Raw genomic sequence first — 17503 nt, forward strand, 5'->3', positions numbered from 1 at the left:
TTTTCTGACTCAGAAAAATTCACTGAGTCCAAATATGATATTTAAATTATCAAATTCCGATTGCTAAATTTTCTAACCATATTTGCTCTTTTTTAATTTATTATTTAATTAATTCCGGTTTGACCGAGTTTTGCATTTTACCCCCCTAACAGAAATTTTCACCCTTGAAAATTCCATCCGCCACCACGAGTACATGAGTGTAGTCTGCCTTTATATCCAATACATAGTAGTTCCAAGGTCTTTTTACTTAGTGCGCTTCCGTTGCCGCGCTCTGATTCCTTTATCTCCGAGACTCTCGATCATTCGTCCAACGCCGACCAACAGCCTCGTTCATTACTTTCATCATCTCATCAACTCACATCTTATTAAATCTCAAATCATGTCATCAATAATATCACCATCATCATTAATCATAGTCATCATCCCATATCACTATAATCAACCAAAAATCATCACCATGCCTTAATCATACTCCATCCTTATCCTCTCTCTCTCTCTCTCTCAAGCCAATTACCACTAATCACAGCTCAACACCAAGCATAACCTCCAGACTTACTTTCTTATTCCCAAACCCTCGAATTTATATATAAATTGCCTCTTTCAAATTCTTGGAAAATTTTCAACAGCACCTCCCCTAATAACTGAAGTTTGCCACCCATCACGAGTCCCCTCCTTTCAACCTCAACTCAATCAAAACCAACATTTTCAAATCCATCATTTAGGACCATTCCTTATGTATTTAAATAAAAGGAAACTAAAAGTCACGGATTCAATCCGTTTCACCAAAAATCCAGAAATCAACCAATTAAATAACAAACACAACATATCAATCTCAACAGAAAATCGTTTACATCACAGGCATTTAAAATGATGATATTGAAGTGTCAAAGAATTTTGATGTACTAATGTGGGTGTGTGTGTCTGACTCATTTGTTGTTAATAGGATAATATTCCAAATTGTTGAAGTTGCCTCAAAACCATATATAGTTGAACAAAATTCTAGTTTGGATGCTTTGAAATCTCTTCTTGATCAGAAATTACATGGTAAGAGGTTCCTGCTCGTGCTAGACGATGTCTGGAATGAAAATCTCTCTAAATGGAAAGTATTGAGGGACTACCTATTCACAGCGAGCAGCGATAAAGAATCGAAAGGCAGCAAAATCATGGTGACTACTCGTAGCAAAAATGTTGCCTCTATTATGGGAAGCAATCTTCAATTTGAGTTGAAACCATTTGACAAAGGTGAGTGTTGGAAACTATTTGTGAAATTTTCATTCCAAGAAGCAGAGAAGGAAGCAGAGGAATACCCAAGGCTTAAGAAAATTGGAAAAAATGTTGTTCAAAAATGTAATGGGATACCCTTAGCAATAGTAACCTTAGGTTGCCTTCTTAGATCAAAATCTCATGATGAAAATGAGTGGAAAAAAATAAGTGATAGTGAGATGTGGGAGTTAGATCAAGAAAATAATGCTATTTTGCCATCATTGAGATTGAGCTATAATTACTTGCCACCAGAACTAAAGCAATGTTTTTCATATTGCTCTTGTTTCCCAAAAGATTATCCATTTGTGGTTATTGAGTTGATTATGTTTTGGATGGCGCATGGACTCCTTCAACCTACACGCGAAGACGAAGACGTAGAAGACATTGGAGAGTTTTATATTAAGATCGAAGCTAGTTTCAGCTTCTTTGCTTCAAATTGATGCTTCTTCCTACTCCTTTAATTTGAAAAATTCAATGACATTTAGAAGGCTCAAAATGCATGATTTTGTACATGAACTTGCAAAATTAACAATGAAGGAGTCAAGCAAAGCTAGAAGCATCGTGCAGCTGGGGAAACAAGAAGAAGCATCCATGGAGGAATTGGCCTCTGACAAATTCAACTATCTAAAGGTTTTCAACTTAGAAGAGAGATGAAATTCATTTCATTGCCTGATAATTGTTTTGCCAAGATGAAGAAACACTTGAGATACCTCAATCTAAAAGGTTGTAGTAGTTTGAAAACACTCCCTAATTCCATTTGTGACTTGCAAAATCTACAATGTTTGAACCTTCCTAAATGTTACATGAAAAATCTCATCAGCCTTCAATATCTTTTTCTAACTGTCAAAGTTACAAGTTTGTCCTCCATGAACATAGGACACTTTCGACAACTCAAATTCTTGTTTCTTTGGTTTTGTACAAAGTTAGTGTCTGTACCAAGTGCTGTTGGTCGCTTAACTACTTTAAAGAAGTTAGTGATTCATTGGTGTACTGACCTGGTGAATTTCGAAGGCGAAGAAGAAGAAGAAAAGAAAATGTGGCAGCCTATAGTTTGAACCTTCAAGTGCTTGAGATTAATGGATCATTCAAGTTGGAAGCTTTACCTGATTGGCTTTACAGAGCTACTAAATTGCGCTATTTGAGAATATGGGGAGGAAGAATGGAATCATTTCCCACATGCTTTCCAAGTGATTCTCTTGAAGAACTTCGTATCATTTCTTGTAGACTCTTGTCATTTCTTCCCATCAAGATGGATCAATTCCATAATCTTCAATTCTTAGAGATAGATGATTGTCCTATACTAAGTGCAAGGTATAACAAGAAGACAGGTCTGGATTTGAAAAAAATTGTTCATATCCCACATTGCGAGGTTGGTTTATTCAATTTCTAATGCTTTATTTATACTTGCATGAAAATTTCTAACAAAAATTGAGTAAATGATCAAATTTGTCTTTAAAAGATTATTTATTTTTTAAATTAGTCTCTGAAAAATTTTTTAATCAAATTTATCCTTCACATTAGCAAATTTTGACGTCGTCAGCAATAAAAACGACGAAAAGATTAATGTGACTAACTTAAAATTTTTGAAAGACAAATTTGATTTAAAAAATCTTTTAAAAACCTATTTAGAGAACGAATGATTTTTCAGACTTTAGAGACAATTTTGACTATTTAAGCATTGAAAATCCTTACATACATACACGTACTTGTTTGTGGCTATATTTATTATTTCATATATCATTTCTAGTAGCTAGTAGTGTAGCCTTGAATTTTTGCAGATTGATGGGAAAGACCAAAATGATGATGATGATGATGATGAAAAAAGATCAAATATGAAGTGAAGAAAGGAAAATAAAAAGCATTATCTTTATGTGTAGTGTCTTTGTCTAATGATTCTGTTCTAATTGCTTTGTTTTGAGTACAATTCATGTTTTTTAGCTACAAAATTTTATCCTTTATATAATGTTGCATTATTATTTAAGACTGAAGTAAAGTTATGTCTTTGGCCACCTCAGACTTGAGATGTTGAGTTTGAAACTATGAATAATATGTTAAGTTTGAATTGTTCTGAATGTTACTATAGGTTAATTCGATTTTTAATTGGATGTTATAGTTTAAAATTTTTTTTCCCAGGTTTTGATTGCATAGAGAATTTAATACCACTCAAGTACCGTATTTTGTTCATCCTTTAAGAATTAAAAAATAGTCTTATATGAAATATTTTAAGCTTAACTAAGTTTTTAGTTTTTATGAAAATATACTATTTTGCTTGGGTTCCTGTAATTTTTAACTAAAACTAGAAGATTTATTTTGGTCATTGTTCTCATCCGTTTTTGATAAATAATGATGTAACATATTAAATAATAGCATAACAAATTCAAATATTAGCCTTGGCCTTAGTATTTGGGATTTTGTCGAATATAAATGTTGATGGAAAAATATTTTCGATAAAGGTAAATTGGTTCGAAGTAATAAAGAGGCCAAAGACATAGGTAGTTTTCGAAAAGATACATGCGCAAGCATGGGCTGGAGGTAATCAACGCAGATTCGATTACATTTACTTTATTAAATCGAATAAGTCTGATCGAACAAGATATTCGAGACGGGTAATCGAACAAGTTCGAATAAATGGATCAAACAGTTATGGTAGTGGAGAAGTTAAAGGCTTCCATCACGCGAGGAAATTATGGAAAACAATTATAATCAAAAGGCGGGAACGGTTACCAAGGAGTACGCATTCAAGGCTGTGATCTTGTAATTAATTGTAATTAATTGTCAGTTACCAAAAGTAAATTATAAATACTAGGAAGTCTTAGGGAATAAGGGTTGGAACTTTAAACTCAAAAAAACACTCAAGCATACTCACATCCCAAAGATTTCCTGAGTCTGCGATCGAGTAACTTTTCTGTAGGGTTCCTTTCATATTTTCATTCTTTCAATTTATCTTCTTGTAAACTTTATTTTTTTAAGTAAATTTATCTTTTAAGTATCCTTTATTTTCTCTGTTCAATTTACATTTTTGCATTTTAAATTTTCATGTCAAAGCCCTTTGACCCAGTCGAAGGCATTCTACTGCTTTCTTTCAATTTCAACGCAATTCTTTCCATTTTCAGCACATCTTTTCTCTGAAAACTTTATCTTTTTGTGTCTTTCATTGGTTTATAAGTTCTAATTTATCTTTATTCCCAATACCCGTCTAATTGAAGACACTTTGATACACTTTTAGAAAACTGACACCTGCAAAGAGGAGTCGGTTTCGCTCCCAGACCACTAGATATCAAACCACCATCAATTTGCTAAAAATCGACAAAATAATAAGTTAAAAAGCGTTTTAAGAATATTGATGTTTCAGTCATTTTATCCATTAATTATAAAATATATAAATATAGTTGAGATAAAAAATTAAAATTACTGAAATATTAATATTTTTAAAATATTTTAAAAAATAAATAGTAAATACATAATACCAAAATGACAAATTGATCATAACTATAAAAACAATAAACATCAAATCTAGGACAAATATATGTCAAAAAGTCCAACAGCTACCATATTTAAAAATTAAATACAACAAAAAAATAAAAGTTTATTTAGCATTAAAAATTTAAAATTAATAGAATAATACAACAATAAATTAAAAGTACAGCATAATTTCAAGACCTAAAAAAATACAATGTAGAACTTGTGAGAAATGGTGTGTCCATAACTTTTTATACTGCTTTTTTTATATTTTTTATGGTATAAAAGATAAATTTTTTAACTTTTCCGATTGTTCAAATCACATTGGTCAAAATTCTTTCTTTTGGAGGGTGCGTAAATTGAAATTATTTTTAAATAATAAAAATCAAATTTTAAATTTTTAAATTATAAAAATTCTAATATTATATTATAATACTATTTTTTAAAAAATTTAAACTGATAAAAAACATATATAAATAGTTATATCTAACAATAATAATAATATTAGTAATTCATACCAATATATATAATTTGGATTCTATGATAATTATTATTATTTTTAGAAATTTTTATATATAAGTTGAATAAATTCTTATTTATTATTTAAAATTTTTATAATTAAAAAATAGTGAATATTCTCTATGCCTTAATTTTAAATATTTAGATTTTTAATTTTATTTTACAAATAAAAGAGAATTAATTTACTTATCTCTAATTTTTATTAAAAATAGACATTTGAATGCAAATTGAAAGGTATCAGATTCCACAGATAAGAATTGAAGAAGGAATGATTTCAAGAAGAACAAAAGAAACTGAGAATTTGAGAGAAGAGAAGAGAAGAGAAGAGAGGTTTCTAGAGAAGCGTGTTGAACTGAATTAGTTGAATCTGAACTTACTGAACTGTTCATTACATAGTGCATTATATATAGTGAAGTGAGGACAGATGGCAACTAACAGAATTAAGTTGCAACTAACAGAATTCAGCTAAGTCCTATTAACTAATCAGTAATCACTAACTGACTCAACTTTAACTGATTCTAATAACCTCTATCATGACCCCTGCTTTCTAATCTTCTTCCTTTCTTTCTTTGCTAGTTGGTTCTTTACACACTTCTTCATGCTCTCTACTCTCCAAATATTCTATACTCCTTTTAGTGCCTGTTTTGGTGAACTTGTCATTACTCTTGCTGAAAAATAGCTTTGCATCAGTAATGTTCAGCATGCTTCTAAACTCCAGGAAGCTCCTGCTTGGCAGAGCCTTAGTCAAGGCATCAGCCACTTGTACCGACCCTGGGATATGGCTCACCTGTATTGTTTTGCTATTGACATGGTCCCTGACAAAGTGCAAATCTGTCTCAAAATGCTTGGATTTTGAGTGTAAAATTGGGTTAGCTGCTAGGAGAACGGCGCTAAGATTGTCACAGTATATCATTGGAGCCTTGGTTAGTGGAATTTTTAATTCATGCAGCAGGTGCTTGATCCAGAGAAGCTCAGCTACCAAGTTGGCCATTGCTCGATACTCTGCCTCTGTGCTAGACCTTGCAACCACTGACTGCTTCTTGGAGCTCCAGGAGATTAGGTTTTTCCCTAAGAACACACAGAAGGCTCCAGTAGATTTTTGATCGTCTGGATCTCCTCCCCAATCTGAGTCACTATAGGCTGTGACTGTCATGTCTTTAACTCTATGCAGCTGTAATCCATAAGTTGAGGTTCCACTGACATATCGAAGTACATGTTTCACCAATTTCCAGTGTTCTTCCAAAGGATGCTGCAGAAACTGAGACACCTTGCTGACACAGTATGACAGCTCAGGTCTTGTGATGGTAAGGTATTGTAAGCTCCCAACCACAGATCTATAGAGTCGTGGATCAGTGAAGGCAGACCCACCAAATGCAGATAGCCTGATTGAAGTAGGTAGTGGTGTAGTGCAGGGTTTACACCCGGTCATGCCAGCCTTAGCAAGAAGATCTCCAACATACTTTTCTTGTGACATAATCAGGCTTCCTTCTTTAGCTTTTGTAACATGAATTCCCAGGAAATAGTGAAGTTCCCCCATGTCTTTCAAGGCAAATTTGGCATTCAACTGTTCAATTAACTGAGTTATGGCAGAGCTAGAACTGCCTGTAATGATGATGTCATCTACATACACCAAGACAAAGATGTTGCCTTCTTTGGTGGACCTGGTAAAGACAGACACATCAGACTTGGTTGCTGTGAAACCAAAATGTCTCAGTGCTGTAGACAGTTTATGGTACCAGGCGCGGGGAGCCTGCTTTAGTCCATATAAAGCCTTAGTCAGTTTGCAGACCAGGTTGCCATTACCTACAGAATAACCTTGAGGTTGCTTCATGTATACCTCTTCACCTAAATCTCCATGAAGGAAGGCATTATTGACATCCAATTGCCTAATGTTCCAGCCATATGTTAATGCTGCAGTCAGGACTATCCGAATAGAGGTAGGCTTCACCACTGGACTGTAAGTTTCAGTGAAATCAAAGCCCGGCCTTTGAGAAAATCCCTGAGCCACTAACCTTGCTTTATACTTTTGTAGTGTCCCATCAGCATTGTATTTCACCCGATACACCCATTTGCTCCCAATTGCCTCTCTGCCTTTGGGAAGTGGAACAAGCTTCCAGGTTTGATTCTTCATGAGAGCATTGTATTCAAGATCCATTGCTTCTTTCCATTGTGGGTGAGCCATTGCCTCATTGACTGATCTAGGCTCTACTGAAGCATGAAAAACCCTTGGTCTGAGGCAACCAGTCTTGCTTCTTGTAATCATTGAGTGTGTGTTAGTTGAGGAGGAAATGGCAGGAGGTGCAGGTGCTACTGGAAGAATGACTTCTATATCAGAAATTGGTATTGGTACTGGGATGTTTGAGGGTGCTGCTGACTTGGTGGAAGGGAAGGGAGGTTGAGTGGGTGGTCTGAGCTGGCTGTTATCATTAGTAGTTGATGGGGTTGGAAATTGGGCGCCTGAAGGGTTCTGAGAGGCAGTGGATGAAGTAGCAGAAGTAAGAAGGGAATGAAAAGGAGTGTTGGGTTGTCTTTGTGTGAATGAGGGAGCTGGTGAAGGCTTATGAGCAGAGACAATTGGAATTGTAGGGAATTGCTGCAGCACAGTTGGGGGAGGATTGGAGTCTTCATGTAGGAATTTGCAATCTTTAAACGGAAATTTTTCTTCATCGAACATAACATTTCTTGTGATTATGGTTTTGCCATCAGGAGTTAAGCATCTGTACCCTTTGTAAAGTGAGCTGTAACCAGTAAAAACACAGGGGGAGGATCTAAATTCCAACTTATTCTTGTTGTAAGGCCTTAGGTGAGGGAAGCATAGGCAGCCAAAGACTCGAAGGCTGGTGTAATCAGGTTTCTTTCCAAATAGCTTTTCAACCGGGGACTTGTTATCTAAAGTAGGTGTTGGCAATTGGTTAATGAGGTTAGCAGCAGAGGTGAACGCTTCTCCCCAGAAATGAGTTGGCATTCCAGCTCCAGCCAGCATAGATAAGCCTTTCTCTACAACATGTCTATGTTTTCTTTCTACATTGCTGTTCTGCTGGTGTATATGTGGACAAGAGAACCTGTGAATTAAGCCTTGGCCCTGCAATTCTTTAGACAGGCTTACATATTCAGCAGCATTATCTGTTTGTAGCATTTTAATTTTCTTGTTTAGTTGTAATTCAACCATATTTTGGAAAGCTTTAAAAACTGATTTAAGTTGGGACCTGGTTTTGAGCAAGTAGAGCCAAGTGAACTTAGAGTAGGCATCGATGAAGTTGACAAAATAGAAGTTTCCATTAGAATCAGGCATAGGGGCAGGACCTCATATGTCAGAGTACACAAGCTGAAGTGGTTCAGTATATACAGTATGAGAAATTGGAAAGGGCAGCTGATGAGACTTGCCAATGCAGCAAGCTGGACACACTGCCTTATTGATACTGAAAGAAAGATTACAAGACTGTAAAACTGTTGAAACGACATTATTTGAGGGATGACCTAGTCTATTGTGCCATAACTGGAAGTTATCTGTATCGGACATTATAGAGACATGGGCAGCTTTTGTGGGTGATAGGGTGAAGTTGACAAACTTGTACATCCCTTTGTCAACTTTGCCATGAATGACAGTCTCCTTAGTTTCCTGAGTTTTGACATAACAGCAATCAGCATGAAATTCAAAGAATACTTTATTATCACAGCAAAACTGATACACACTAAGTAAGTTTTTGGTAATATTGGGCACATGTAAAAGTTTTTGTAACAAGAACTCCCTATTGCTCAAATCAGATTTAAAGCTAGATTTTCCAATTAGGTTGATATGCAAACTTGAGCCGTTTCCTACTATTACTTGATCAGATCCTTCATACATCACTCCCTCTGTCAAGTTCTGCTCATCTGAAGTGATGTGGTGTGTTGCACCTGAGTCCAGATACCAGTTTGGATCATGGGTTGTTGATGGAGTAGCTAGTAGTTCTTGAGGAGTTGAATTGTTGTTGGAGTTCTGAGCAGCATATTGGGATCTTGGGTTATCATCTCTTTCATACCTATACCAGCAAGTTTTGGCTGTATGTCCAATTTTGTCACACACTTGGCAGATTGGCCTTTCATTCGATCTTGAACTGTTATTTACGAATCTTGAGTAGTCATTTTGGAACCTCTCTTCAAATCTTGAATTGTTGCCCTGTCCATTTTCAACATTTCTGTTCTGAAATTGACCAGCTCCAAATCTGCCACTTCTCATCGACCTTCCTCCTCTGTTCCTGTAGTCTCCTCCTCTGGAGCCTCCTCTAAAACCTCCTCTTATGTTGTATCCTTGTGTGTTCTGCGCCACGTTTGCTTGGATGAAGAGCTCAGGTTTCCTGAATCTTTCTAGCATGCTCTCATGAGTCAAGAGTAATGCTTCTAGTTCTCCTACTGATATGCTCACCGGTCTAGCAACTACAGACGTGATTACATTTGCATAATCTTCTGTCAAGCCATTTAGTATTGCATTTACATAGTCACTTTCACGCATAGGTTCACCAACAGAGGCTAGTGCATCTATTGTGCTTTTCAGAGCCAACACATACTCATTTACAGAATTCCCTATCTTGATGCTACTTAATTTGTGTGTTAACTGCATTATCTTTGCTCTAATTTGAGAGGAGAAATGATCATCAAGTCTTTTCCATACCTCATATGTGTACACGCACCCAACCATTCGAGTTGTGAATGGCTTGGTCATTGAAGCCAGCAACCACGACTTTAGTAGTGAATATTGTCTTTTCCATACTACGTATCCAGGATTCGTTTCTCCTGAAGGTAAGAACCGCGTTGGCATCTTCTCTCCAGTGATGTGATGTAGCAGATCGTGACCTTCAATGGTTGATTCCGCCTGGTCCTTCCATTACAGAAAGTTGTCCTCATCCAATTTCATCGAAATTGGGGAAGACGTGAAGCTTAGGGGCATCGGTGCCTGAGAAATTGAGCTGAGACTGTTCTGGGGTTCCGCAGCCATGGAAGCAGAGTGATCGAAGCTCTGATACCATGAAAGGTATCAGATTCCACAGATAAGAATTGAAGAAGGAATGATTTCAAGAAGAACAAAAGAAACTGAGGATTTGAGAGAAGAGAAGAGAAGAGAAGAGAGGTTTCTAGAGAAGCGTGTTGAACTGAATTAGTTGAATCTGAACTTACTGAACTGTTCATTACATAGTGCATTATATATAGTGAAGTGAGGACAGATGGCAACTAACAGAATTAAATTGCAACTAACAAAATTCAGCTAAGTCCTATTAACTAATCAGTAATCACTAACTGACTCAACTTTAACTGATTCTAATAACCTCTATCACAAATAATGTACAAATTATAATTAGAAGATATTTTAAAGATGAAAATTTTATATTTAATTTAGTTATTGATTATTATTTTACTCTTTTAATTATTTTATAAAATTACACCACTAACCTTATTTTCAATAAAAAAATATCTAAGCTACTCCACACTATCCCAAATTCTAACACTACACTCATCTTTCTCACCTATCGTCACTCTCACTAACACACACTTCTGAAGGAAGAAAAAAAGAAGAAAAAGAAAAGAAAGAAGGAAAAGGAAAGAGAGAAGAAGGGGGATTCGAGAGAGAGGGAAATAAAAGCATTATCTTTTTGTGTAGTGTCTTTTGCCTAATGATTCTGTTGTAAACTTGTAATTGCTTTGTTTTGAGTACAATTAATGTTTTTAGCTACGAAATTTTATCCTTTATATAATGTTGCATTATTATTTAAGACTGAAACTATGAATAATATGTTAAGTTTGAATTGTTCTGAATGTTACTATAGATTTATTCGATTTTTGATAGGATTTTGTAGTTTAAAAATGTTCCAGGTTTTGATTGCATAAAGAATTTAATACTGCTCAAGGATCTTATTTTGTTCATCCATTAAGAATTAAGAAAAAATTGTCTTGTATGAAATATTTTAGGGTTATTAACTAAGTTTTTAGTTTTTATGAAAATATATTTTTATGAGAATATTTATTTTGGCCATTGTTCTCAACCGTTTTTGATAAATAATGATATAACATATTAAATACTGACATAACAAATTTAAATATTAGCCTTGGCCTTAGTATTTGAGATTTTGTAGAATATAAGTTAAGAAGCATTTTAAAAAGAATACTGATGTGTCAGTAATTTTATTCATTGATTATAAAATATATAAATTAATGATTAAAATTATTGAAATATCAATATTTTTAAAATATTTAAAAAATAAATACATAATACCAAAATGATAAATTGATCATAACTATGAAAATAATAAACATCAAATTTAGGACAAATATATGTCAAAAAATCCAACAGCTACCATATTTAAAAATTAAATACAAAAACCTCGGCCTTAATATGGACTTTTGTTAAAGATAAAACTAAATTCCAAATAAATTGATCCAATAGTCCAATCAAATTTAGGACCAATACAAGTTCAAAAAAAAAAAAAACTTGGGACCAATATCAAAGTATAGTAATGTGAAGATTATCCAATAAAAAATTGACCATAACTAAAAAATTAAAAAGAAATATACTAGGAACAAGATATTTCAAAAATCCCAACAGCATATTTAAGTTGGACTAAGCAGTTTTCTCTCTTCAGACAAGAAAAGAAAAACCAGTAATTTTTTAATAAATATTATTTTTAAACCAAATAGGATTTTAGACCAACAACATAAATTCCTTAGCAATGGCTTAAGAAAAAAATCATAGAAATTATTTTGTTTTTTTTATTTTTATTTTTTAGTGTTATTTATTTTAAAATTTTATAAAAGAATATATGAAAATAAAATAATTTTATCTTTTATACTTTTGTTTCTTTTATAACTAATAAAAATTAAAAATAAAAACACAAATTAAGCATATGTCTTAGGACCGGACATCTACCTCTACTAAAATAGGAATATAAGAGAGATTTTTTGTATAACTTTTCCTTTTAAAATATCTTTCACTATATATAATAAATTAAAAAACATTATGTACAAAACTTGAATCTAAGATTTTTAAATTAAAACATGACAATATTTATCAACGTGAATATTATTACATATATTTAATTTATAAAGAATTAAATCAATAAATAAGTTAGTGCTTATTAATGAACTAATATATTATGAAAACAAAAAATAATAAAATCTTAAATAGTTATTATAATAAAACTTTATTTTTTTAACTCTATTATTCTCCCTCAAATTTAATGGAATTTTAGAAGTCAGTTTAATTTTAAACTTGCATTTATTAAAGCGATCAATAGAAAGAATTTTGGTAAAAATATCTACTACTTGATCAACTAAATCAATATATATGAACAACATTCAAAAGCCTTTGATTCACTATTTCTCGAACGAAATGCAAATCCAACTTGAAATGTTTTGTCTTGCTGTGAAAAATTGGGTTGGCCGCTAATAAAACAGTACTCATGTTGTCACAATATAAAATTGGAATTGATGACAATTGAACATATAACTTCTATAGCAGATTTTGAATCCATATTAATTGGGAATCCGCCTCAGCCAAGCTTCTATATTCAAATTTTGGTGTTTTCTTCGAAACTTATGGCAATTTTGTGGGTAATTTATCCTTATTTAGGCATCATCATCACAGTCATTGATCAAGTAAAGTTTTCTACCTTTCATTAATTGATTCATTAGTTATAGCAAAAGCTTTTAATGAACCTATAACATAAACATACTACATTAGCTAGTGTATACATACTGTATAGTGTATTGGAGAACATTTGCAATAATTTCTAATCTCTAAATTATTTTTTTTTAAATACTCTCCATTTCTTCCTAAAATTCAACATGCATCTCTGAGAACTTGGAAAATGCATAACCTCCATAGTACCCAACCTTTTTTTTTGTTTTTTGGCCTTCGTTAATCAACCCAAAGTCCGTTTAGCAAGCATTATCTCTTTCGAATAACAGGAGCCAGAACTAGTACTCTAGTTCCGTCGGCTAGGCATCAACGTTAATTGAGGAGAGGTCGAATGCTAACCTGATGTGGCTCCAGCAGTGAAATTTGTTATCCTAGTAGCTGAACTTCTGCTGTTGACGAAACTATGGCTGGTGGAAGCTGGTTTACCATCCCCATTTTTCAGCTGCCTTCGAATTAGGTGCGGCGAATTAGGTAAGGTCACTTCCCTCCAGTAGTTCAATTTTACCCGTTCAAACTCAACCTTTGGTTGTCATCAAGGTATGTCCAATTAAGTATTTTTGTTAATCCGGATTAGTTTAATTTTGATAATAGTCTATGCCTGTTCAACGGCTCTCTGTTTATAGTGTTGGGTTGCTATTCTGGAATTTGGAAATTAAGTCACATTATCCAGTTCTATGTTGTGGCTAGATTTGGGGTATTAAAATTAAAACCTTATACTGGAGTCGTAAATAATTGGTTAGTTTAAATGGGTTTGGTTTCGGTATTTTTACATGCAGCTTAGGTTAGCTTCCTGTAGTTGCTGCCATTGGTTCTGTTTATTCACATTTTTGGTCACCAACCTAGATTTTGGCAGGGTTAAAATTATGTCCAGAAACGAGGATGATGTTAAGAATGATTCTGATAATGATTTGGGTGATGATTTCGATTATCAACTGAATGCAGAAGATGATGCTAAAGATGATGATGTGGATTCGCTAGATTCTACTAGCAAGAGTGAATAAGATTGTGGTGTAAAAAGAATAGCGGATTTAATGGTGGAGGATATTTGGAACCTGGAGTTTAGGACAGAGAATGAGGCTTGCCAATTTGATAACACTTATGCTTGTTGGCATGGATTTGTAATGAGGAAGGACGACGTCGTTAGGAATAACGAAGGTAGAATCATTTGTAGGCAACTTGTTTGCAGTAAGGATGGGCTGGAAGAATATGAGGTATCTTGATCTGGATGATAGATCAAGGGAGGCAAGGTCACTCACGCGAACCAAGTGTCCAGCTCGGCTTAGGGTAAAGCTTGATACGACTGCGGTAGATGGAAGGTATCATGTTTTGTGGAATCTTACAACCACAATCTGACGCCCCCCCAATTTGCGCATCTGGTTCTGGCCAATCGTCGTCTCACTGTTACTGATAAAGTCCAAGTGGAAAATCTTCATAATTTTGGTGTCAAAACGTTCCATATTATGGGATATATTGCGTTCCAGAATGGTGGATATCGTCATGCTGGCTTCACACGCAAAGACTTATACAACCACATTGATCGTTATCGTAGATCAAAAGTAAAAAATGGGGATGCCAATGCAACAATAAACTATTTGATTGGCAAGTCAAACAATGATCCGTTGTTCTTTGGGAAGTATACGTTCACTAGTGACGAAAGGCTCAAGCATATTTTTTGGGCAGATGGGTAGTCAATTGTCGACTATCACTGCTTTGGAGATATTGTTGCCTTTGATTCAACGTACAAGAAGAATAAATATAACAAACCTTTAGTCATTTTCTCCGGATACAATCATCATGGACAGACTGTTATCTTCAGCTCCGGCCTACTATCCGACGAAACCACAGACACGTATAAGTGGTTGTTGGAAACGTTTGTTGAAGCCATGGGTGGGAAAAGTCCTAAAGCAGTAATAACTGACGGAGACCTTGCCATGCGAGATGCAATAAAAAATGTTCTAACTGATGCGTCCCATCGGTTAGGCAGATGGTATCTTCAGAGAAATGCATGTGAAAATATAAAGAATCATAATTTCCTATGGGATTTTAAGGGTCTTATATACGATAACAACGACTGCAGAGATTTTGATCGAAGATGGGCAGCCATTTTGGATAAGCACAACCTTGTTGGGAGTACCTGGATGGAAAAGACGTACAAAACTCATGCGATGTGGTCCCATTGTTTCCTACGGGATAAGTTTTTCAGGTACATAAGGACGACGTCACAGTGTGAAGATATAAATTCTCTCATCAAATTTTATGTTAATCGCAAGAATACCTTCATTGACTTCATGCATAACCTGGATAGGGCCTTAAAGGAGTATAGAAACAATAAATTAATAGCTGACTTTAAGTCTCAATGCTCTAAGCCAGTGATGATTACCTCGTTGGAGGTATATGAAAGATTTACATCATGTTATTTCACTCGAAACATTTTTAAGAAAATTCGTAATGAGATTCAGAGGGCAGGGGCTTTGAATATCAAGATACTAAGCACAACCTTGGAGAAGGTTGAGTTCAGTGTGACTGCTCTCGGAGACCCGGCCAGAGATCGACGGGTGGAAGTCGATAGAAGTAAAAATCTGTTCTCGTGCTTGTGCAAGCTGTTTGAATCACGTGGTATTCCCTGTAGTCACTTTTTCTGTGCCATGAAGTTCAAATACATCTTTGAGTTTTCAGATTCGTTGATCTACAAAAAGTGGACAAAGAATGCAAAGAACGATTTTATTATCACATAAATGCATGTGAATGATGACGTCGAAAGGGTCTTAAAGTTTCGAGTTGGTGCATTGGCATTGAATTGCAACGAGCTGTGTGATATTGCTTGCAAGGACCTTGCAGACTTTGACGAAGTCCAGTCTGAACTTGTAAAGTTAGTTTTCCGCTTGCAGTCATGCAAACAAGGCAAGTCAACTCCTAATCCAAACGTGGAAGGCATCAACGATCCCTTTGTTGTCAAAAGCAAAGGATCCCCTTCCAAGAGGTCTTCTTGGAGGAAGAAGAGAGCATGCTCTAATTGTCACAAGTACAGTTATTACTACAAACGCTGTCTAGATCTGATGCAGCATAGTGTGCAAGGTAACCCTTACGAGCGATCAGACGACAATGCATCAGCCAAAGACTCAGGTTTTAGTCGAGAAAGGTTTGCTAATTCTTCGAGGTCGTTTTTAGTTAAGTTCGAAGACCATTCACGACCTAAGACCAAGGTACGATTTGTTTACACTAACTAAGCTTATGCTGGGGAAAACTTCTTCGGTGGGTGTCCCTTTCAAAAGCATTAAACTATGTGTATGTATTCCTCTATGTGCGTAGTCTTTTAAAAAGGGTGGATCAAGGAAATTTATGGCGACGGGTATAAGCAACCGAAAGGGTAACGAGAACACCTTTGATGAGGTAATTTTTGTGGATCTAAACCTGTAATTTTCGTCACATGAACTGGGTAAATTAATGAAGATCGTCTTCTTTTTATTTAAAAAAAACTATGAAACAGCGGAGCCTCTATGAAAGCAATAAATCCTTTGACATCACGTCCATGAATGAATTTTTCAACAAAAACTTCTACTCCTCAAAACAGGTGCATTGCGTTAAACTCCTTTTAACCACTTTGCAATAAATGACCATCATGTCATCACCAGGTGAACGACTCACAGCAGGAGAAAGGACATTCATTCACAAACTATGAATGCGATAATCATGTCATGGATGAAAAATGCGACACAACACATGTGTAGAACGATGTTGAAGATCCGTTACCGTTGGCAATGCCTTGTGGAAACTAACAAGGATCGTACATGGCATTGTTCGCGTCGATGCATAAGATACGTTGATCAATTGGAAGACTTAGTCTTCAGAATTTAGTGCATTGCAAATTTTTGGTTTTATATGCATGATTTAATGTATTTCTGAATTTTGGCTTAAAATGCATGATTTATTCTGATTAACTAACCGCAATGTATTTGCCATTAGTTGGTATTGAGGAGTTTTAATTTGTAGTAATTTAAGGTAACTGTGAATGGAGCCTGGTGTACTAGATAACAGTGTGTTATGTCTATTAGGATGATAATTATGTTTAATAATATGTGTTTTGCTTTCATTACTGTAGTTTAGTTGCAATTAATTGTGGTTGTATTTCGGTTAAGGAGTTCGTACCATTGTGATTATGCAATACAGTGGATCAATTAGAATTGTGTTAATGGTATTGTTTTTTTTATTTATGTTACTTAGTGCAATTGATTTACCAACCAAATGATTAGATTGAAGGGTTAACTTGGCAGTCTCCAGGGTTGAATGTTGTTCTTCACGAGTTGATGGTCATCTAGTACTCCCAACAGTGTAAATCTCTTTTGTTAGTTTGACTTTTCAATCGTGTATCATTGTTTTAGCTGATTTTTTCTGTGTCATGAATATGTTATATATAAGACATTTATATTTGATCATATCATAGTTTCGAGAATTAAGAACAAATCCAGTTTGAAGATGATGATCTTAGATACTGATAGAATTTTTTCTACATATACCATAAAACTAGTTACAATTTATGTAAAGCCAATAAGTCAGCTGAAACTCAAGGCACATTTCATTTAACATTAGCCAATC

At 34.7% G+C, this 17503-nt stretch overlaps 2 protein-coding genes across 2 annotated transcripts; both read left to right on the forward strand.

Moving 5' to 3' along the window:
- Nucleotides 1-866: 866 nt before the first annotated feature.
- Nucleotides 867-1703, forward strand: LOC107473014 (putative disease resistance protein RGA3; the record flags this gene model as incomplete). The annotated part of the gene is made up of 1 exon (XM_016092543.3): nucleotides 867-1703. A coding segment is annotated over one exon (837 nt), but the record flags the coding sequence as incomplete, so codon positions are not given.
- Nucleotides 1704-13941: 12238 nt separating this feature from the next.
- LOC107473012 (protein FAR1-RELATED SEQUENCE 5-like) lies at nucleotides 13942-15645 on the forward strand. The gene is made up of 3 exons (XM_016092542.1): nucleotides 13942-14121; nucleotides 14392-14509; nucleotides 14627-15645. The coding sequence occupies exons 1-3, from the start codon at nucleotides 13942-13944 to the stop codon at nucleotides 15643-15645; spliced, it is 1317 nt and encodes a 438-aa protein (XP_015948028.1).
- Nucleotides 15646-17503: the final 1858 nt, after the last annotated feature.

Source organism: Arachis duranensis, chromosome 2 (genome assembly GCF_000817695.3).
Source record: "Arachis duranensis cultivar V14167 chromosome 2, aradu.V14167.gnm2.J7QH, whole genome shotgun sequence".
Classification (NCBI taxonomy): Eukaryota; Viridiplantae; Streptophyta; class Magnoliopsida; order Fabales; family Fabaceae; genus Arachis; species Arachis duranensis.

Coding starts and splice junctions, on each gene's coding strand:
- LOC107473012 (XM_016092542.1), top strand. CDS start 13,942: ATGGTGGAGGATATTTGGAACCTGGAGTTTAGGACAGAGAATGAGGCT. Junction 14,122..14,391: donor ATGGGCTGGAAGAATATGAG/GTATCTTGATCT, acceptor ATTGCGTTCCAG/AATGGTGGATATCGTCATGC. Junction 14,510..14,626: donor AACAATAAACTATTTGATTG/GCAAGTCAAACA, acceptor ACTGCTTTGGAG/ATATTGTTGCCTTTGATTCA.